At 48.7% G+C, this 22926-nt stretch overlaps 2 protein-coding genes across 2 annotated transcripts in view; both read right to left on the bottom strand.

Annotated features, from left to right (window-relative positions):
- Nucleotides 1-22926, bottom strand: part of LOC148671962 (uncharacterized) — a 360178-nt gene that overhangs the window by 237237 nt on the left and 100015 nt on the right. The gene's annotated exons all lie outside the window — the stretch shown is intronic.
- Nucleotides 13974-22141, bottom strand: LOC148671970 (uncharacterized). The gene is made up of 5 exons (XM_088632843.1): nt 22039-22141; nt 21494-21620; nt 20893-21034; nt 18381-19394; nt 13974-16068 (listed from the first exon to the last, which is right to left on the bottom strand). Exons 3-5 carry the CDS (start codon nt 20924-20926, stop codon nt 14630-14632), a joined length of 2487 nt encoding a protein of 828 aa, XP_088488969.1. The 5' UTR covers nt 20927-21034; nt 21494-21620; nt 22039-22141; the 3' UTR covers nt 13974-14629.

Here is a 22926-nt window from a genome sequence, read left to right as displayed (position 1 = left end):
TGGCCCTGGTCAGTATCTCCATGTGATCAATCGCTCCTGATCCTTTCACTGTGACTGGCCCAGGTCAGTACATTGTCCAGTCCTGTAAGACCAGGAGAATAGTTTTGGGGTACCAGCTCCTCGTCTCTGCGCCCCGGTGTGCAGGAGGGATGCGACGTGTTTCTTTCCTTCTTCTTCGCCGACTACTAATGTTGTACATAGAGTACGGGACAGATTGTTACACTAATATATGGAGAAGTTGGTGCGTTCCCCGTCTACGGTCCTCACGTTGCCTCTGGGCGGCGCTGGCGTGTCGAAGGCTCTCGGTTCGTCTGGTTCTTGTCGTGAATCTTTTTGTAGAAGTTTTAATAAAGTAACATTTTCAGATAACTGGGTGTCCTGTTCTGCTTTCTGCATCACGAGTGATCGACTGCCCCTGCTGCTGACTGGAAGTCATCAGTTAAAGGGTATCGGCTTCAACAACAGGGCTGTGCGGCTTGTTCCCCACCCCAGCCCCTCTCTGTGTACAGCAGTGCCTCCGGTATCAGCTTCAACACTGGCTGGGTACAGAGAAGGGAGAGCTGGCGAGGAGCGTGGCTCCGATCCTATCCTTGATCTGATCATGGCTCTAATTCCTTTGGGAATTTATAAGACTTGTTTTCTATCTTCTGCGAGAGCACAATCACAAAGCGTCTAAAACTGTAAAACGTTTTTACAGAAGCTATCCAGACAGTTTGGGGTCATGCGTTCGTTTGATCCAGCTGGGGATTCTGTATGACCCTGACAGAGACACTGATTCCAGGTGAGAGACTCACACTGAGGTGAACTGTCTCCAGCTGTACGACCCTGACAGACACACTGATTCCAGGTGAGAGACTCACACTGAGGTGACCTGTCTCCAGCTGTATGACCCTGACAGACACACTGATTCCAGGTGAGAGATTCACACTGAGGTGACCCGTCTCCAGCTGTACAACCCTGACAGACACACTGATTCCAGGTGAGAGACTCACTCAGAGAGACTCAGAAACTCCATCTGTCTCCAGTCTGGTGCAGTGTCGTCCCCTAGCGTTAACCCACAGTGGACACTCCATCTGGCTCCAGTCTGGTGCAGTGTCATCCCCTAGCGTTAACCCACAGTGGAACCTCCATCTGGCTCCAGTCTGGTGCAGTGTCGTCCCCTAGCGTTAACCCACAGTGGACACTCCATCTGGCTCCAGTCTGGTGCAGTGTCGTCCCCTAGCGTTAACCCACAGTGGACACTCCATCTGGCTCCAGTCTGGTGCAGTGTCATCCCCTAGCGTTAACCCACAGTGGAACCTCCATCTGGCTCCAGTCTGGTGCAGTGTCGTCCCCTAGCGTTAACCCACAGTGGACACTCCATCTGGCTCCAGTCTGGTGCAGTGTCGTCCCCTAGCGTTAACCCACAGTGGACACTCCATCTGGCTCCAGTCTGGTGCAGTGTCGTCCCCTAGCGTTAACCCACAGTGGACACTCCATCTGGCTCCAGTCTGGTGCAGTGTCGTCCCCTAGCGTTAACCCACAGTGGACACTCCATCTGGCTCCAGTCTGGTGCAGTGTCGTCCCCTAGCGTTAACCCACAGTGGACACTCCATCTGGCTCCAGTCTGGTGCAGTGTCGTTCCCTAGCGTTAACCCACAGTGGACACTCCATCTGGCTCCAGTCTGGTGCAGTGTCGTCCCCTAGCGTTAACCCACAGTGGAAACTCCATCTGGCTCCAGTCTGGTGCAGTGTCGTCCCCTAGCGTTAACCCACAGTGGAAACTCCATCTGGCTCCAGTCTGGTGCAGAGTCGTCCCCTAGCGTTAACCCACAGTGGAAACTCCATCTGGCTCCAGTCTGGTGCAGTGTCGTCCCCTAGCGTTAACCCACAGTGGACACTCCATCTGGCTCCAGTCTGGTGCAGTGTCGTCCCCTAGCGTTAACCCACAGTGGACACTCCATCTGGATCCAGTGTGGTGCAGTGTCGTCCCCTAGCGTTAACCCACAGTGGACACTCCATCTGGCTCCAGACTGGTGCAGTGTCGTCCCCTAGCGTTAACCCACAGTGGACACTCCATCTGGCTCCAGTCTGGTGCAGAGTCGTCCCCTAGCGTTAACCCACAGTGGAAACTCCATCTGGCTCCAGTGTGGTGCAGTGTCGTCCCCTAGCGTTAACCCACAGTGGAAACTCCGACAGGCTCCAGTCTGGTGCAGTGTCGTCCCCTAGCGTTAACCCACAGTGGACGCTCCATCTGGCTCCAGTCTGGTGCAGTGTCGTCCCCTAGCGTTAACCCACAGTGGACGCTCCATCTGGCTCCAGTCTGGTGCAGTGTCGTCCCCTAGCGTTAACCCACAGTGGACACTCTATCTGGCTCCAGTCTGGTGCAGTGTCGTCCCCTAGCATTAACCCACAGTGGACGCTCCATCTGGCTCCAGTCTGGTGCAGTGTCGTCCCCTAGCGTTAACCCACAGTGGACACTTGCTATTAAATCCTTCTGTTCACCACGTGGAATCAGCAAGCAGACACTCGTCATCTGTTCCTATGTCTGGTGTCGGGCAGCCCAAATCTCCCGTCTGCCCTTCAGGGAATGTAAATCTCAGACGCTCCCATCACACCCTCGATCAGTGATCAGTGATTAAATGCTTGTGAATAACCCAACGGGCCTGTTGAACCCAAATCTCTCACTGGAGGGCTGCATCAGTGGTGGGGCTTCAGCCTCATCCTTGTGGTCAGGATGCCTCGCCTTGCGCTTATATCTCTGTCGCATTGATTATGATTTATAATAATGTGATCATGTTGATAATGTTGCCCTATTGGCCCTATACAATTTCTTGCATTAGGAATGTGTCTTTTCACAGACCCCAGCTTGCTCTCCGCTCTGAATGTGGAGGCGAGCTTCAATCTACGACGAGGTCCACATCGGATCTTCCGTTTACCTCTTCGAAAGGGGGGCTGCCTTCCCAGCTGAACACGTTCCACACCGCCCGACAACTCCTGCAGGACACTGAACACGTTCCACACCGCCCGACAACTCCTGCAGGACACTGAACACGTTCCACACCTGCTGAGAACTCCATCTTGCGTTAAATCTCGAGTAAACCAAAACACAGAACAATGTTCGGGTTTCGTAAAATAACTGTTCCTAATAGTTCAACTGAAATAAAATAATAACTTAGTTCTACTCAATCCCTTAGTTTTAAAATCTACAAAAATCATTTTAAAATTCTCTAAATTCAAAGCTTTCCTTTCACCAGACCTCCAGCCAGACTGATGTTGGCCTCTCTCTCTCAGACGAGAGAGCGCGTCTCTGCCCTTCCTGACCACATCTCCTTAGCAGAAGATCTGAACACAGATCAAACGCTTCTAAGGAACAGCCGCTTCAAGAACAGTTCTCAACACGTCAGTGTGAATTTCAAATTGCATTTCAATGTTTTTTGTCTGGCGTCTGTACTTGGTAGATTCATACGCCTGTGAAAAATGAAAAATACCTTTCCTCTGAGAGACCTGTCGTGCTCTATTTCTGGGTGACCTTGGACATCATCCATCTCTAACGAACTGTGTTGACTTCTGACGATTCTTGTGCACTCTCTCTCACCTGTATATAAAAGCACACTTCAGTCACCTGCAGGCGCGAGGCCCTGCTGACGAGAGACGCTCTGGTCCTCAGGTACGGGGCTGTGAAAGAGCGAGAGGCTGGAAGTGGGGCCTGCTCCTCCTCTCTCTCTCCCCCGTGTGCGCTCACAGGGTCGGTCTCTCTGAACGTGCCGAAGACGGGCGGAACTCAACACCCCTGCCTGGACAATGAGAGGAATAACAGGCGATCAAAACACTTAAGGACACCGACCGACTGACCTTGCCGAGAGCGTTCATGAGGTTTCAGACCGAAGTTCGGGAGGAAGGCGAGAGCCGCCGCTCGCCTGCGCTCGTCAGTCTCACACTCAGCACATCTCACACTCCTCCACCGCAGCAGCTAAATCCTCTCCAGCGCACTCTTTACAGTCCAGCTGCACCACGGAGAGGAGACCCAGGAACGCCTGAGGGGCGACGGAGAGGAAACCACTGTCACACACAGCAGTGACACGGGCACACGCAGTCACATGGGGACACCACAAGGGAACTCACAGCAGATGATCGCTCGACGGCATCGTAGCCGAAACACGGGGTCGAGCCCAGAGAATTTCACAAGGCACTCAAAGCCAATCAATCACTCTCTTTTCTTGAGATCACATGTTAATGGAGGTTCCAGGAGAGAACATCAGAGCAGGAACAGGATACCCCCGTCCCCACAGTGTGACTGTTCCCGCCAGAGCCCACAGACCACACTCATTCCCCAGCACAAGTCCTGAACTGGAAGACAAGAACCGGGGCAAACGAGTAAGTTACTGCTGATCACTACTTAATAAACTTCAAGGTTTAACAGACAACCTGCAGATCTCCTGTTTTCAGTTTTTATATAGTTTTTGTGAGTCACACATCCAGAACACCCTTTCATAACGCATCTGTACGCCCTGTTCTTGCATTTCTTTGGTTTAGTTTCTGCTCACTTCCCCTGGAGTGAAACACGCCTCCGAAATTAGTGTTTATAAAACTTTCATTTCTCTTTACCTGAACTCAAATAAACCTTCAAGAACACATCATCATACAGAGCTTCAGCACAGCGTATTTCCTGTCACTTATTTTTATACTGTATTACTGTATTTGAGGTGTCATCTGAACCGAAGCAAACCTCGAAAACACGTTTTTACGACATTGTTTTTGTCGATTTTAGCAGTGGTGATGCAAACCTCCAATATAGACAGTTTGAAAACGTCGTCTCTGTTCAGCGGAAGTGCAGCAAATGTGTGAATTGGTTTTTAGTTCATTTATTGATCAAACTGTTTCTATCAGCCCTGGATCTGACATGAGCCGCAGCGAAACCGGAGCCACTTCGACACACCGGTATCCTACAATTTCATTAAAAAAACACTTGATATTTACTTCAGGAGGAGGAAATACAAATATCAATTAAACAAGCCGGCTAGTCAAAGAAACAGCACATTTAAACCAACAAAACTACAATTTCACTCAAAATGTCAGACGCCAACTGAAATTAAAGTGGCCTTCGAGATCAGTTCAGTGAGCTCAATAATAAAGACACTTTCACACCAACAGACCCACAATTTCACCACAAACACATGGAGCTTGTGTCTGTGAAGGTGAAGTGTGAGACGATTGTGTCATCAGGAGGGAGGGCCACAGCAGTACAGCAGAGAGAGCCATCACTGTTACCCACATACTCTCACACCGGTCCCATGTAGAACTGCTGTATTAAACTGTCTGGTGAAGAGACGTGTCTGAGACCTCTCATGATCAGGACAGGTCACGGTAAACATGCAGAAAGTGATGGTGAATTCTCGTTTCGCCTGTGTCTTATTTACTCGTTGTCAAACATACCAGTCTGTGTTATTGTGCGTTTTGAAAAGTGGTTGTCGATTTCTTTAAATGTTTCATACAAAAATGCTATTTGGAGAGTAACTAATTAGATATTCCCCTTGACTGAGGATGTGTACAGTCATCCATCAGGACTGGTACATTTACAAATGACTGGAGAGAGCGCCACCTACAGGCGAAAGGCCACATCACAGCAGCAACGTGTGAACAATAAGAATTTTACACCCAAAAACCACAATATCTCCACAACCCCATAAGCACAATCATAAAAAGACTTCTACACAATTTCTATGATAGACACTTTCACACAATTTCACCTCAAACCCCCTGAGCTCAATGATAAAAAGACACTTTTACACAATTTCACCACAAAGCCCCCGAGCTTAATGATATACATTTTTACACAACTTTATCACAAACACCGCGAGCTCAATGATAAAAAGTATTTTACACAATTTAACCTCAATGATAAACAGACACTTTTATACAATTTTACCTCAAACACCCCGAGCACAATAATAAAGACACTTTTACACAATTTTTATTCAATGATAAAGACACTTTTACACAATTTCTCCACAAACCCCCCGAGCTCAATGATAAAAATACACTTTTGCACAATTTCACCACAAAGCACCCGAGCTCAATGATAGACACTTTTAACAATTTCACCACAAACCCCCAGAGCACAATGATAAAAAGACACTTTTACACAATTTTACCTCATTGATAGACACATTTACACGATTTCACCTCAAACAGCCCGAGCTCAATAAGACTTTTACACAAATTCACCACAAACCCCTGGAGCACAATGATAAAAAGACACTTTTACACAATTTCACAACTAATCCCCCGAACACAATGATAAAAAGACACTTTTCACAATTTCACCTCAAACCCACCGAGCTCAATGATAAAAAGACACTTTACACAATGACCTCAAACCCGTCAAGCTCAATGATAAACACTTTTAAACAATTTCATCACAAACCCCCAGAGCTCAATGATAGACACTTTTTCACAATTTCACCACAACCCCCCCGAGCACAATGAAAAAAGACACTTTTACACAATTTCACCTCAAACCCCCCAACCTCAATGATAAAAACACTTGTACACAATGATAAACAGACAGTTTTACACAATTTCACCTCAAACCCACCGAGCTTAATGATAAAAAGACACTTTTACACAATTTCACCACAAACCCCCTGAGCTCAATGATTAAACGATTTTTGCACAATTTTATCTTCAACACGCACATCACATTCTCTCCACTGCACATATCATTTCCATACCTCCTCCCTCCTCATCCAACTTCTCTGGTTCCCTTCTCTCCAGCTTCTCTCTTCTTGACTCAGCATCCCTCAACAAACTAGTTACACGCATGAAACCCACCACATCTATTTTAGATCCCAGTCCTGTTCTTCTTTCTGTCCCATTGTCCTCAATATTATATATGAATCCATGAGCACTGGTGTTATACCAGGGGTCCTCAAAACTGCTGCCATTACCCCCTTGCCAAAAAAGCCTAACATGGCTCTCGACAATCTTAATTTTCACCCCATCTCCAACTGACCCTTTCTTCCTAAAAGTCTAGAACGTGCTGTCACACTCCAGTTACATCACCACCGATCATCTAATAGCTTCTGATTCTGGTTCTCACTCTATACTCATCCTTCTTGATTTTCAGTGCTGCCTTTGACACTGTTGACCATGACATCTTACTTTCTCGTCCTGAGACTGTGTTTGGAGTTTCTGACACTGCCCTCAAATGGTTCAAATCTTACCTCACCGATCGCTGTCACTTTGTCTTTCTCAATGGGTACAGGTCTGAAATTGGTCTCGTCAAGTCTGGTGTTCCTCAGGGCTCAATACGGGGCCCCTTGCTCTTCAGCATTTACATGTTCCTACTTGGTCAGCTTTTAAGATCACATGGCCTCAGCTTTCATTTTTACGCTGATGATACTCAACTGTCCATCCATACCAAACCTGACACTGATGTGGCTGTCTCTATTCTAATTGCATCTCTGACGTAAAAAGTTGGATGACTCAAAGCGTCCTTCATCTTAACTGCGACAAGACTGGTCATGCTTATTGGCACCCCCCATCAACTTCGTAAAGCCAGTCCTGTAACCCTGTCTGTAGATGGCTCTGTACTTGAGCTTCAATCAAAATTGAAAACCTTGGAGTTATATTCGATTCTGGCTTAACATTCGACCCACATGTGCAGCATATCGTCAAAACATGTTTTTTTCACCTTAGAAATATCGCTAGACTACCCCCTATGCTATCACTAACTGTGGCTGAAAAGCTGATCAACACATTTGTATTCTCTCAAATTGACTACTGTAATGCTGTACTTGCAGGGGTATCAAAATCTACTCTGAACAAACTGCAGTCTGTCCAAACCTCAGCAGCCAGAATCCTGACCAGATCTGGTGCAAGTGACCACATCGCTCCTATCCTGGAGTCCCTGCACTGGCATCCAATTAAATTCTGTGTGGACTTTAAAATCCTCATGCTCACCTGTAAGGCTCTGCATGGCTTGGCACCTCAGTACCTGTCTGAACTATTATCGCCCTACTCCCCACCTCACAACCTTCGCTCTGCTAATTCTGCTCTCCTTACTGTCCCCCAAGCCCCTCTACACTCTTGGGGTGACAGGGCCTTCTCCTGTTCTGCCCCCAAGCTCTGGAACTCTCTCCCCAAGGATATCAGAGAGTCACCTTCTCTAAACTCCTTTAGATCCAGACTCAAACCCTCTTCTTCAGAAAAGCCTTTACTGAACTGGTTCCATTCTTCACCCCTCTGCTCTTAGTACCACCATCCACAGTCTCCTCTGTGTGTTGTAATTGTGTTTTATCTTGTGTATTCTTCTTATTTATTATTGTCATCCTGTAAAGCGCTTTGAGAAGCCACCTTTAAAGGGATTATAAAAGAAAGTTTAACACCCCGAGCTCAATGATAAAGACAATTTTTACACAATTTCACCTCAAACCCATCGAGCTCAATGATAAAAAGACACTTTTACACAATTTTACCATGATAAAGACACCTTTACACAATTTTACCTCAATGATAGACACTTTTACACAATTTTACCTCAAACCCCCTGAGCTCAATGATAAAAAGACTTTTTACACAATTTGTCCTCAAACCCGTCGAGCTCAATGATAAAAAGACACTTTTACACAATTTCACCACAAACCCTCCAAGCTCAATGATAAAAAGACACTTTTACACAATTTCACCTCAAACCCGTCACACTTACAAAAAAAAAAGACACTTACCTCGGTGTTGGTGGAGGGGAGTCCTCCTATCCTGTAAAGCGCGTTGAGTGGAGTGTCCAGAAAGCCGCTATATACAGATTCAGCCACGCAAATCATTACGTCATACCGCGGTACGTGATTGGCCGGCCAAAATGACCGACAGAGGCGCTCGTGGTGCGTTGGTCGGTCGTGGAAAGATTTAATCATTTGATCTCTTTACTATGCACATTTTAAGCTGCTTAGTATTGAATATTTATATGGAATTGTACCACTAAAGGGAAATTTTAGTAGTTGAGCATAAAAGGAAGAGGAGCATAATGCATCTGAAGGTCATAAACGATATTTATTTAGGAACAAACATTATGTCACAGTATTTTAAAGAAAAAATACACACCAGTCTTCCATTTCTCCCTGAACATTTTAAGCACCAAAGTCTTACATGTGGTTATTTCAGAAACCGGCCCACACCACACAACCGCCGGCCCACCTCGGCGTGATCGGCGTGACCTCAAGCTGACCCGTCGAGCTCAATGATAAACAGACACTTTTGACAATTTTTCCTCAAACCCGTCGGGCTCAATGATAAACCGACACTTTTGACCCAATTTTACCTCAAACCCGTCGAGCTCAATGATAAACCGACACTTTTGACCCAATTTTACCTCAAACCCGTCGAGCTCAATGATAAACCGACACCTTTGACACAATTTTACCTCAAACCCGTCGAGCTCAATGATAAACCGACACTTTTGACACAATTTCTCCACAGACATTTTCTCACTCCTATGACTGTTTTCTCATCAGCCTGAGGACTGAACGATTTCAATGAAGAAACGGAGGGACAAGTCGCCACTCACCGCCACAGCCCGGGAAACATCTTCCGTCTCCAACACGAACAGCAAACGTCCTCTCGGTGCGCAGAAACGTCCAGAAACGCGTTGACTTTGGACTCAGTCAAGTTTAACAGGTGTATAAACGTGCTGAAGAGCCCCAGCCTGGCGAAAACTCTGTCAGACCGATTATACTGACGCAGTATTATATTATAATAGCGTTACAATACTGATATCATATGATATTGATGACACTGACGCAAACGCACACTTTTCCACTCCTTTGACGCCGATATCTACGTCCGTGAAGAACAAACTGCTGCTCTAGACGACATTATATTTAAAAAACACACGAATTGAGTGATAGAAACGTGTTCAAACCGCGGTTGACCTGTGGCTTCAGCTCGGCGACGCAGAGACACGGCCTCCATGAGGGCGGGAAAGAAGCAAGCTTGTGTATTCTAATAAAAGCTGACTAAAACCAATTATTAATGATAAAATAAGTTCAAACTCGGGAAACCGCGGCGGTGCAGGAGCCCTCACGGCGAGAAAGGCGGGAAGCGCGACCGTTAGGAATTCAAACTTCAAACGAGACGCGCACCTGCCCCGAGTTCTCGCAGGGACCGCCCCCCTGTCCCCTCTCAGCCAATGGGCTTCCACCACGGTGGAGTGACGTCACTACCAGGAGGCTCTACTGTACATTGAGAGGGGTGGGAGGGGGGAACAAGCTGATACCCTGGCTCCCCCTCAGAAAAATGACACCTGACCCCCCCGTCTCTGCCCACATACTGTGTGCGCTTTCAGGAACAGTGACCCGGTTCTGACCTGGCTTAAATCTGGCCGATCCAGCTCGTGGCTCCCTGGTTCGGTACCGACAGAGTGGACCGGGTTGAGACAGCAGGACCGTCAGGCTGCGGAGTTGAGCTCTAACCGTCAGGAAGGATAGCAGTCATTTCACACAGACACCAGTATCAGCCACCCCCAGCAGGAACACACAGACTCCACACACAGACACCAGCACCAGCGACCCCCAGCAGGAACACGCAGACTCCACACACACAGACACCAGTGACCCCCAGCAGGAACACGCAGACTCCACACGCACAGACACCAGAGACCCCCAGCAGGAACACGCAGACTCCACACACACAGACACCAGCGACCCCCAGCAGGAACACACAGACTCCACACACACAGACACCAGCGCCAGCGACCCCTAGCAGGAACACGCAGACTCCACACACACAGACACCAGCGACCCCCAGCAGGAACACACAGACTCCACACACACAGACACCAGCGACCCCCAGCAGGAACACACAGACTCCACACACAGACACCAGCACCAGCGACCCCCAGCAGGAACACGCAGACTCCACACACACAGACACCAGTGACCCCCAGCAGGAACACGCAGACTCCACACACACAGACACCAGTGACCCCCAGCAGGAACACGCAGACTCCACACGCACAGACACCAGTGACCCCCAGCAGGAACACACAGACTCCACACACACAGACACCAGCACCAGCGACCCCCAGCAGGAACACGCAGACTCCACACACACAGACACCAGCACCAGCGACCCCCAGCAGGAACACGCAGACTCCACACACACAGACACCAGCACCAGCGACCCCCAGCAGGAACACGCAGACTCCACACGCACAGACACTAGTGACCCCCAGCAGGAACACACAGACTCCACACACACAGACACCAGTACCAGCAACCCCCAGCAGGAACACACAGACTCCACACACACAGACACCAGCGACCCCCAGCAGGAACACACAGACTCCACACACACAGACACCAGAGACCCCCAGCAGGAACACACAGACTCCACACACACAGACACCAGCGACCCCCAGCAGGAACACACAGACTCCACACACACAGACACCAGTACCAGCGACCCCCAGCAGGAACACACAGACACCACACACACAGACACCAGTACCAGCGACCCCCAGTAGGAACACACAGACTCCACACACACAGACACCAGCACCAGCAACCCCCAGCAGGAACACACAGACTCCACACACACAGATACCAGTACCAGCGACCCCAGCAGGAACACGCAGACTCCATAAACACAGACACCAGAACCAGTGACCCCCAGCAGGAACACGCAGACTCCACACACAGAGACACCAGCACCAGCCACCCCCAGCAGGAACACGCAGACTCCACACACACAGACACCAGCACCAGCGACCCACAGCAGGAACACGCAGACTCCACATACACAGACACCAGCGCCAGAGACCCCCAGCAGGAACACGCAGACTCCACACACACAGACACCAGCACCAGCGACCCCCAGCAGGAACACACAGACTCCACACACACAGACACCAGCACCAGCGACCCCCAGCAGGAACACACAGACTCCACACACACAGACACCAGCACCAGCGACCCCCAGCAGGAACACGCAGACTCCACACACACAGACACCAGCGACCCCCAGCAGTAACACACAGACTCCACACTCGCTCCTCTGACACAGTTTCACTCGCTTGTCCTCGCCGCCCGGCTCAGGGGACGAGTGAGGACAGATTCAGGGAAAGAGCAGCACCGACAGTGAGTCACTGGGGAAAAGAGAGACTCTTTCTCTGAGGAGCAGGGCGGTATTGGCTTCGACATGCTCGCTGGAGGTGCTGTGGTTCCAGTTTGCGATGTGATGAGAACAGAGATTCGTCCAGCAGTTTCAGGACTCAACCTAAAAAGTGACTTTTTAGCTGATGTGACAGAGGACCAGCCTAGAGGACCAGGTATTGAAGAGAAACAGGAACGTGTGTTTTTACCTCCTTCCAGCTGAAGTACAGCAGTAGAAACCTATTGTTCGCGTCTTTAGAATGATACAGAAACGCTGTTGGAAAACAAAGGTGATTATGAGAGAAGTAGTTGAATAAAAATCAGAATCAAGCCCTGCAGGACTAAAGGGATCCTGCCTGTTGTAACAGAGCTGACTGACAGGAGCTGGTATTTCATACCAGACTGAGAGGATTATACTGGGGAGAATAACAGACAGTCAGGAGATCAAATATTGTAGGGTTACACGTTACAGGACTCCCGTCTCCTGTGGAGACACACCTGTGGGGTCGTGTCAGGGCAGAAGTCCCACATTGTAAACCAGTGTAAACTGGGACTGGGACCAACCCGGATCAAGACCAGACCTGAGAGCTTCAGGACTCTCTCCCACTGGTGTCCTTTTCTCTCTCTCTGTCCTGTGTCCTAACAGACCCCACTAATCCCCCGTGTGGGAAAGAGGACCCGCTCGTCCCTCCTGTCCTGTCCCGGTGTCGCCGTCACTGGGACTGGAGCAGCCGGAGAGGAGACGCACTTCCAGAACTTTCCTTCCCGCTCGGCTCTTCCCCTCCTGAGGAAAGAGCATCTTCCCACACAAACAGCCCGTTTCTCTCGGAGACGCCCGCAGCACAGGGGGCCTTTTCCCAGGACACCAGGACTCCCCTCGTCTGCGGAAACACCCGGGAAGAGCCTCCCAGCCCACAGGAGGGAGTCCCAGTCCTTCCCGGGATTTCCAGGACAGGAGCGGCTCCTCAGCTGGGAATAAAACCGCCCCGAGAGGAGCTCGAGCGCTCGGGCTCGGAGCGTCGCTTAGCAACCGGCGCCGCAGCGGCACCCGGAGGACGAGCCGGAAGCGGGTTTTGGCGCCAGTTCTGCTCTTTGATGATCGGCTCAGGAGAATAAAGTCGATAGAAAAACATAAAAGTCCATTTCTCTCCCTCCTCTGTGGAAGCCGTGTCCGCCAGGGAGTGAAAAGAAAAAAAAACGCGCCGCGGTTTCTCGCCGTTTCGGCTTTAGATCTCGAAATTATGACTTTTCTGACTCGGAATTGCGGGATATAAAGTCCCAATGACCAGAAATAAAGTCGTGATTCTGAGATTGTAAGTCGCCGTTGCGAGATATAAAGTCCCAATGACCAGAAATAAAGTCGTGATTCTGAGATTGTAAGTCGCCGTTGCGAGATATAAAGTCCCAATGACCAGAAATAAAGTCGTGATTCTGAGATTGTAAGTCGCAGTTGCGAGATATAAAGTCCCAATGACCAGAAATAAAGTCGTGATTCTGAGATTGTAAGTCGCCGTTGCGAGATATAAAGTCCCAGTTGCCGGACGAGCCGGTTCTGCTCTTTGATTATCAGGAGAATAAAGTACACATATACACAGATACACATACTGTAACGCCCGGTTGTGAGGAGGAAGCGCCCCTATAAGTGTACTGTATAGCTTGTTGTTAAGTCGTTAAGTAATTACCACCCTATAGATGTGTGCGTGTTCCGTCATGTGTGTGTATACTCTGTGGTTGATAAAGAATAAAGCCTGGTTCGTTAATCGCATCTCTACTGGTCCTTTGTCCTGAGAAGAACCTGTAAATGCTACAATATATTCTGTTACACACACATATACAATGTCAGAATTATATCCAAAAGTATTCATAACATTTATATATATACACAAAGAATAGCAAAATACAAACATGATCAAAATAGAACATTATTTAAAATTAGTTTTCTTCACATGGGACACTAAGGGCAGGTTTTCAGTGAGTCGGATCTCTTACGAGGAAGAGATCAGTGTTTCAGTGGAGAGTCCTCACTCTGTGTCCAGGAAGTATCCGGTCTTCCTCTCCCGCTGGGAAAGACTGTGTGGATCAGTGACTGACCTGCGGCAGTGTCTCTGTGTCTCTCTGTCACTCGGATAACACTGCCTGAGCTCCTCCTCTCCCTCTCCTGCTCCTGTCTCAGTGTCTTCAGCTCTCTCTCAGCTCCTCGATCTCCTGTCTGTTTCTCTCTCCTGTCTATGGGCTGTGTGTGTCTGAGGGTTGTGTCTGTGGGCTGTGTGTGTCTGCTCATTGTGTCTGTGGGCTGTGTGTGTTCTCTATGTGTCTGAGGGTTATGTATTCTTGAGTGCCTTCAGGTTGTGTGTGAGACTACGTTGTGACTACTGTGTGTGCTCTTGTGTGTCTGGGGGCTGTGTGTGGTCTTGTGTGTCTGCGCAGGCTGTGTGTGCTCTTGTGTGTCTGAGGGTTATGTATTCTTGAGTGCCTTCAGGTTGTGAGTGACTACGTTGTGACTATTGTGTGTGCTCTTGTGTGTCTGCGGGCTGTGTGTGCCCTTGTGTGTCTGAGGGTTGTGTGCGCTCTTGTGTGTCTGCGGGCTGTGTGCGCTCTTGCGTGTCTGCGGGCTGTGGGTGCTCTTGTGTGTCTGCGGGCTGTGTGCGCTCTTGTGTGTCTGCGGGCTGTGTGCGCTCTTGTGTGTCTGCGGGCTGTGTGTGCTCTTGTGTGTGAGTCTGTGCTGCTCTGGTTTCTCCTCCCAGTAAAGCTCCTATCTGAGCTCCTACTGCAGCTCCTATCACTGTTCCTGCTGCTGCTCCTGTTGGGCCCCTCGGAGCCCCAGCTAGGGCCCCTATTGCTGCCCCCAGTCCTGCTCCCAGTATCACTGCTCCTGTGCTGAAGTGCGGCTTCACCAGGTCCAGGTGTCTCTCTGCCTCCTCTCTGGCCTTTTCCTCATAGTGCTGCCTGAGCCCCTCCATCTCCCTTCTGTGTGTCTCCTCTCTCTCTCTCCTCTCCCTCTCCTGCTCCTCTCTCACCTCCTCCATCTCTCTCTGCAGCCTCTCTCTCTCCCCTCTCTCTCTCCTCAGCTCCTCCTCCAGCTCTCTCCTCCTCCCCTCATCCCTCTCCTCCCTCAGCCTCTCCTCCAGCTCTGCTATCTTCTCCTCCAGCGCTCTGATCTTCTCCTCTCGTGTCTGGATCTCCTCCTCCATCCTGCGGAGGTGGTTCTGCAGCTCCTTCTGGTGCTTCTCCCTCAGTCTCTCCTCCTCCCTCTGTTTGCTCTCCTCTCTGTCCCTCAGGACCTGCAGTTGCCTCTGTCTGATCTGGGACTCGGCCTCCTGGTACGTCTCAGTGCTGTAGTAGCTGCCCTTGTTTCCTGCTACCAGCTCCTCTATCTTCTCCAGCAGCTCTGTGACCTGAGTGCTGCCCCTGTCCTTGTTGTTGAGGGCGTGATACCTGTTCCCACACTTCTCCACCAGCCACTGGAGCTCCCTGCTGCCTGTGTGCACAGACTCCTCCAGCGTCCTGCTGGTCAGCTCATCAGCGTGGGTGAGCAGGACCATGGTGTGTCCCAGGGCCCTCTCCCCGAATATCTCCAGGACTGTCTCCAGTGTCCTCCTCTCCTCCCCTGAGGATCGGCCCAGCGGGGTCACCAGGAGGAAGGCGTGGGGTCCCTGGGCAGACAGGTTAACACAGAGCCCCACATCCCGTCTCCTGTCCCCCTCAGACAGTCCGGCGTGGAGCCAGTCTGGAGTGTCCACCACAGTCACCCGTCTCCCGGACACTTGTCCTGTCCTCTTCCGGCTCTCCTGAGTGACTGCGGAGCTGCTGGCTTCAGAGGGAAACTCCTCTGAGCCCAGGATAGTGTTTCCTCCTGCGCTCTTCCCAGCACCAGTCCTGCCCAGCAGCACCAGTCTCAGCTCAGAGGGGCGGGGCTGGAGTCTGGGTTCGACTTCACTCACTGCAACAGGAGGAGAGACAGGAGCATCAGGGAAGTTACACATAAGAGGAGACCAGCCTTTCTACATACAAGAAGGGTTCAGTTTGCTCAAGAGACAAAACTTAAAAGTCATTATAAAAGAAACTTATAGTCCTGGGCATCATGATAACTACATAGTTTTACCTGATGTTCATGATTTTCACTCGTTTCAGATTCTGTTTCCCAAAGTGACTCAAGTTTCATCTGAAGAATCTGTGTTCATTTGCTGGCCTCAAGCAACAACAGTCATGCTGTAGTACTGTACTGTTACAGGGGCAGAGTGTAGAAGGATGTTAATTGAAGGAGGAGAGATAATCTCTTCACCCCAGTGAAGAACAGCACTCTAGGAGAGTGTGCAGTCCAGTGCAATCATCCTGCTGGTATTTCGCTCTGAAACTGACCACACCCAGAGTCCAGAGTCAGAGTCCACTGTGTCTTTATCAGAGGATGACAAGAGAGAAACAGGCTTAATGCTTCTCAGCACCTGTCAGTGGAATAAACTCCACCTCATGTTCCTGGTACCACATCCCCACTGCTGGGCTGAGCTGCAGTGATTCAGTGTCTGTCGGTCAAGAACTGTCCCTTCAACCCTGAGACCTGCAGTCTTGACCACTTTGTTAAAAAGCAGAATTCAGACTCCAGGATGTTCAGTAATTCTCCATCTCACCCTGTTTGACACAGATTCTACAACAGGCTGCTGCTGTTCAGTCAGACTCACTGATCTGCAGACAAGCTGTGACGAGTCCTTCAGACTGATGTACAGAAACAGCTCTTGTCTGGGGTTCTAATGATCTGCTGATGGGCTCTTTCACCCACTCCTGTCCTGCTGGAGTTCAGAGCTGCCTTTGACACTAACAGATCAACTGAGGAGGCCATCGCCCCTGGTCTACACACTGCCCTCTCACACCTGGACGAGAGAGAAATGTATGTGAGAATGTTGTTGTTGATTACAGCTCAGCATTCAACACCATCGTACCCTCAAGGCTCGTCACCAAGCTCCAGGACGATCAGACCTGGACCCACCACACCAACCCCGTAGACAAGACAGCGCCTGTTTTCTCTCCCCAGACTGAAGAAGTTCAGCCTGCCTTCACACATCCTGACCAGCTTCTACAGCTGCACCACTGAGAGCATCCTAACCGGCTGCACCACTGCCTGGTGTGGTAACTGCTCCGCCCACGAGCTCAGGGTCCTCCAGAGGGTGGTGACACTGGCTCAGAACACTACCGGCTGCGCTACTGAACACAGAGGATATCTACTGTGTTAATGCCTCAAGAAGGCCAGGTCCATCCTCAGGGACCCCAGTCACCCTAAACACAACTTGTTCTCTCTACTACCATCTGGAAAACGGTACTGAAGTATCAGACCAAGACCACCAGGTGTCAGAACAGCTTCTTCCTCCAGGCAGTAAGACTGCTGAACAGCCAACCACAGCAGACACCTGCAGTTACCTCCTTGAACTGACAGGGGGCACTGGCACTCTCAGGACACCTACGAAGAGCACTAAATACCTCCTTCCCTGTACCCTACTACTGTCAGGACACCTAAATACCTCCTACCCTGTACCCTACTACTGTCAGGACACCTAAATACCTCCTACCCTGTACCCTACCACTGTCAGGGCACCTAAATACCTAAATACGTCCTACCCTGTACCCTACCACTGTCAGGACACCTAAATACCTCAATACCTCCTACCCTGTACCCTACTACTGTCAGGACACCTCAATACCTCCTACCATGTACCCTACTACTGTCAGGACACCTAAATACCTAAATACCTCCTACCCTGTACCCTACCACTGTCAGGACACCTCAATACCTCCTATCCTTGTGTTAGTTCCACACAATCTGTGAATTGCAGTTGTGTAATCTGTTGTATCCCAATGTTAACCCCTATAAATTCCTGTCCTCCAACTCTTCCATCCCTCTTAACGAGCCTTTAACGAGCTCGCAGATTTCAATGCTGACAACACCGCTGTGTGCTGTACTGTTCGTGCATCGATCAATAAACCTTGATTGATTGAGTGTTGGTCCGACAGTCTTGAGGAACAGATTACAGAGACTGAGCTGCTGTGTGATGGATTAAATCTAATCTCCCTGAGAGAAAACAGTTCAATTACAGCACAGAGGATTTAAACAGACACAGATCTGTGAGCCACTGTGTTAGTAACGCAGTACAGAGCGGAGCACAGTATGATTTTAATTCCTAACAGGACACAAGATGGATGAATCTCTCAGTCTGATGAGCAGTAAGATCAGTGACTCAGTAATACAGCATCAATCACACTCACTGCTGGGAGGGTTGATGTCCAAACTGTTCCTCCTCTTGACAGGCAGTCTGGGCTCCTCTGTCTCTTTCTCCAGCTCCTCTTCCTCCAGTGTCTTTCTCATCTTCTCCTTCAGCTCCTCTTCTCTCCTGCTCCACTCCTCCTCCAACCTCTGTCTGAGCCCCTCTTCTCTCTCTCTCTCCCTTCTTTCATACTTCTGTCTCAGCTCCTCCGTCTCTCTCTGTCTCTCCTCCTCCCTCTGTCTCAGCTCCTCCGTCTCTCTCTGTCTCTCCTCCTCCCTCTGTCTCAGCTCCTCCGTCTCTCTCTGTCTCTCCTCCTCCCTCTGTCTCAGCTCCTCTGTCTCTCTCTGTCTCTCCTCCTTTTGTTTCATATATTTTTCTTGTTCAGTATTTATTTCTTTGATGTCAGTGGTGAAGTAAAGCCCATAGTTTCCTGCCACCATGTCCTCTATCTTCTCCAGCAGCTCTGTGACCTGAGTGCGGTCGCCCCTGTACCTGTTGTTGAGAACATGATACCTGTTCCCACACTTCTCCACCAGACACTGGAGCTCCTTCCCTCTTCTCTCAATGTGCTGCTCAATGGTTGTGTCTCTCAGTCTGTCCCCCCAGGTGAACAGCACTATTGTGTGTCTCCACACTCTCTCACTGAGAAGCTCCAGATGTTCGTCCACTGATCTCCAGTCTGTGTATGAGTTCACATTAATCACCAGGAGGAGAGCGTGGGGTCCTGGGGGACACAGAGAGACACTGCGCACAACCTCCTCTCTGACACGCTGTGGATGTGCCCTTATTTTAAAAGAGGAACCCCAGCCTGGAGTGTCGACCACAGTGATCTGCCTCCTAGCTACTTCACCCTGTTTTTTCACACACTCCTCATTTACTCTCTTAGTGACAAACTCCTCTCTGCCCAGGATGGTGTTTCCTGCTGAGCTCTTCCCAGACCATCGTCCCCCCAGCAGCACGATCCTGATCTCTGAGAGACGCTGTGGTGCCTCATGGGAATCAGCCCGTCTCCTCCCTGTCAGAGAGAAATATCACAGGTTATTTACATTATAAAGTTCTCATCAGAGATATCTTCACTACTCATCCCATTTCAAATTTACGATAAAACAACTCTATATCTTTCCTATTGTCTCTGCCCTGTGAGAGAGGAAAATCACAGATTATTGAGATTATATTTCTGTGTATTCTCTGTGGTATACAAAAATTCTATTAATGTTAGTTAATCAAACTGTATTCTTACAACATTGTAATTCTGTATTCTTACAATTTATATAAAAAATATTTTTTTATTTTTAACTGTTTTTCTCAATAGTACATGTTTATTTTTCATCAGGATTTTTTTTCTTAGAATAATTTAACTTCACTGAAAGGTCAGATTTCTCTCATCTGATAAACAACACAGACATTTTTTCCATCACCTTCCTTGCTCATCTTTACCAAGGGTGCCAATACTTCTGGAGGGCCCTGTAGAGTCCCACTAACACTCTGAGTGTCCAGTGGCAGTTCAGACACATATGGGACTCCTGTGTTCAGAATGAACCTTTATACCACCTTATTTTAAAAATACATGTAAAAAACTGTAAAATCATTCAGTCTGTCCTGATTCTTCAGTAGTGAGTCTAAAATATCACATTTCATAAAGACATGTTTGGGACTCAGCCACCTGGCTGGGAAATCCGTGTGTTGTATAGTTTCAAACCGCTTACAAACTATCTACTGTGATCCACACTGAAGAGAACTAGCATGATGTTAGTTTAAAAACAGTGAAACTGACAACCTGAAGGAACTGAGTCTCTTTAGTCTAAAGGGAGTGTCCCACACTGACAGGGTGAAGATAGGGAACCACATATATACAAAATATTCAACATCCTCAGTGACAGTTAGTCATCATTAAAGACCAGTTAGATATTGACACCTCAAAGTTCCTCATAATTAACACTAAAAATCAAAGCAACATTAAGACTGAAAATCAGGAGTGGGAGTCTCTACTGTACACAGAGAGGGGTGGGAGAGGGGAACAAGCTGCCCAGTCAGGACAGGAGAAACAGCTGCACGAGAACCTGGAATAACTACTAATTATGGGCCAAATAAATTCCTCTGTTGTTCATCTGTACTGTTTCCTCTCTGGTATTATCAGCTGTACAATAAACACGGCCTCTGAGCAACAAACAAGAAATGTTCATATCTGAGCGTGTCTGAGCATCATGAATACTAACAGTGTGAATCCAATACCATCAGCACACAGTCAGGTTTAACATCAATCATTTTACCTTAAATAAACACCTTATTAAAATATTTAGTACATTCCAAACAGCTTGAGTTTACACTAACGATCTCTGATCACTGACAAGAGAAAGTGAAAGTAAACCAGACCCTGTGTGTCTGACAGAGAGAACACACTCTCAGCAGACAGGAAGACACTTCTCCAGCTGCTGCTGTGCTCTGTGACAGAGAAGAGACCCTCAGTGACTCCCTTACCGACACTCTGACAGGTAGAACAAGAGAAAACTCACCAGGGCTGAGCGCTGAGCTCCTACACGCTGCCATCTCTCTCTCTCTCCTTCTCTTCCTGCTGACCTAAGGAAGAATGACTTCCTGTTCTCTTCAGGTAAAGGTGAGCTCACCTGAGGGATGAAGACTCTGCTCTGGCGCCACCTGGTGGATCAGTACAAATGAAACTTAATAAACCGCCAGGAAAATTCATAACGCATCTCTTCACTCAGGAAACATTCAACATGAAAATACTTTTCACGTGTAAACTCTCATGTGACTCGTGGTTTTCCAGTAACAGGCAGGCTCTGTCAATCCATCAGCTGCTGCAGGTGAAAGGCTGAGGAAATCCAGAAATTTTAAAAGTAACTGAGACAAATCGCACGAGTGTGTCTTAAATACAATGATTAACTGCGAATAGACTGAAAAAGACTCCGTTTTAAACTCACTTCCCCTGCGAACCTGCAGCACTGAGGCGGTGTTTTCTGAAACGTTTCAGTATTTAGAAGAGCTAATACTTTATATGTGCATTAAACACATACTCTTTTGGGGAACAAACGTGTAAAAACAATTTAAAAGAAAGGAGTAGTATTTAGGATTTAGAGAAACAGGTAAAAACATCACCAAGGACATCAGAGTCTCCTTCCCTGAGGTCTTTCACATCCAGACTCTAAACCTTCCTCAATAAAAGAGCTTTAATTTCACGGGTCCTGTGTCAATCTGCTGTTTCCTCTCGGTGCGGACTCTTCCTCTGCAGAGCACGATAAAAAGCCTCTTTTAAAGGCGCTATACGATTTGAATATTAATGTCCATCTTCCATCTCACTTCAGGGTTGTTAATTTACCTGCGCAGAAATGAGGAAGTATATATAAACAAACTCCGTGTGTACTAACAGTCAATCGTGCTGTTTTTCGAGAGTTTCTCTACAAAGCTGTATTCCAGACCACACAGATCAGGAGAGAGAAATTGTTCGGGGATGTATAAACAGTTTAAAAGAAACGGAGATGTTTTAAACAGGCTCCGCTGTATGATGAGCTTTCAGGAGCTGATCCTATATCCTGAAAGCGTGACTTGCGAGCAATTTCCCGATTTCAGGACCAAAAATCCAACATTTCTCGCTACACCAACACACCGTGAGAAGAGAGGAGAGTTCAGAAGTCTCTCCTGACAGTCGGAGCGGCCGGGCCGGCGCTCTGACCCGCTCCAGCAGGACTGCAGGCTCCGGTCCGCAGGTCGGAGCGCAGTTTACAGGAAAGGAGCGGAACCGGAGGAACCGGGACTCGGGAATGCGGAGGAACTGGAGGCGCAGCTGGGAGCGAGAGCCGTAATACTGCGAGAATAGGCGCCTCCGGCGACTGAGAGATTCGCACGTCCAGGACCCGCCTCGCCCGGCTCTCGCAGGGAAACCATGTACGTCCACGGAGAGGACGGGCGGGTTCCACGAGTGTACGTGCCCAGACCATTGTAAAGAGTTTCCTCTGTGGGGCTGCCGTGTACTGGTTGTGATCGAGGCTCCAATAAATGCGGGGAATCCTATAGTAGAGATAAGACGGTAGGAGAGCTGACAGGTGTGTCTGTATGGGACTCCTATAGTAGAGATGAGACGGTAGGAGAGCTGACAGGTGTGTCTGTACGGGACTCCTATAGTAGAGATAAGACGGTAGGAGAGCTGACAGGTGTGTCTATATGGGACTCCTATAGTCGAGACGAGACGGTAGGAGAGCTGACAGGTGTGTCTGTACGGGACTCCTATAGTAGAGATGAGACGGTAGGAGAGCTGACAGGTGTGTCTGTACGGAGACCGTTTTAACTGTGCGCGTGTAGCAGTTATTGAATATGAATGTGTGGTTTATTTTGTATTGTATTGAGAGCAAACAATTATATCAGCAAACAAACTTAAATGAAATAAATTTCGATATAATATAATCTGCATTTTAATAAACATGAGTGAGTGGGATATATTTTGTGACGTGTTATAAATGGTACATATTGTGATGTGTTATACTGCAGATGTACAATGGAGTGATGTGCGATGTTTTTCTTGTTTCTTGTAATAG

Source organism: Lepisosteus platostomus, chromosome 5, assembly GCF_059453375.1.
Source record: "Lepisosteus platostomus isolate fLepPlt1 chromosome 5, fLepPlt1.hap1, whole genome shotgun sequence".
Lineage (NCBI taxonomy): Eukaryota > Metazoa > Chordata > Actinopteri > Semionotiformes > Lepisosteidae > Lepisosteus > Lepisosteus platostomus.
Note: the sequence above shows the minus strand (reverse complement) of the source record. Positions and strands in the feature narration are given on the sequence as shown.

Excerpts from the sequence above, each read along its gene's own strand:
- LOC148671970 (XM_088632843.1), bottom strand. The coding sequence starts at position 20,926 with ATGGCAGCGTGTAGGAGCTCAGCGCTCAGCCCTG. Across the intron at positions 19,395-20,892 it reads GAGCTCAGCGCTCAGCCCTG|GGAGGAGACGGGCTGATTCC; the intron begins GTGAGTTTTCTC and ends TCTCTCTGACAG. Across the intron at positions 16,069-18,380 it reads GGACATCAACCCTCCCAGCA|TGAGTGAAGTCGAACCCAGA; the intron begins GTGAGTGTGATT and ends CTCCTGTTGCAG.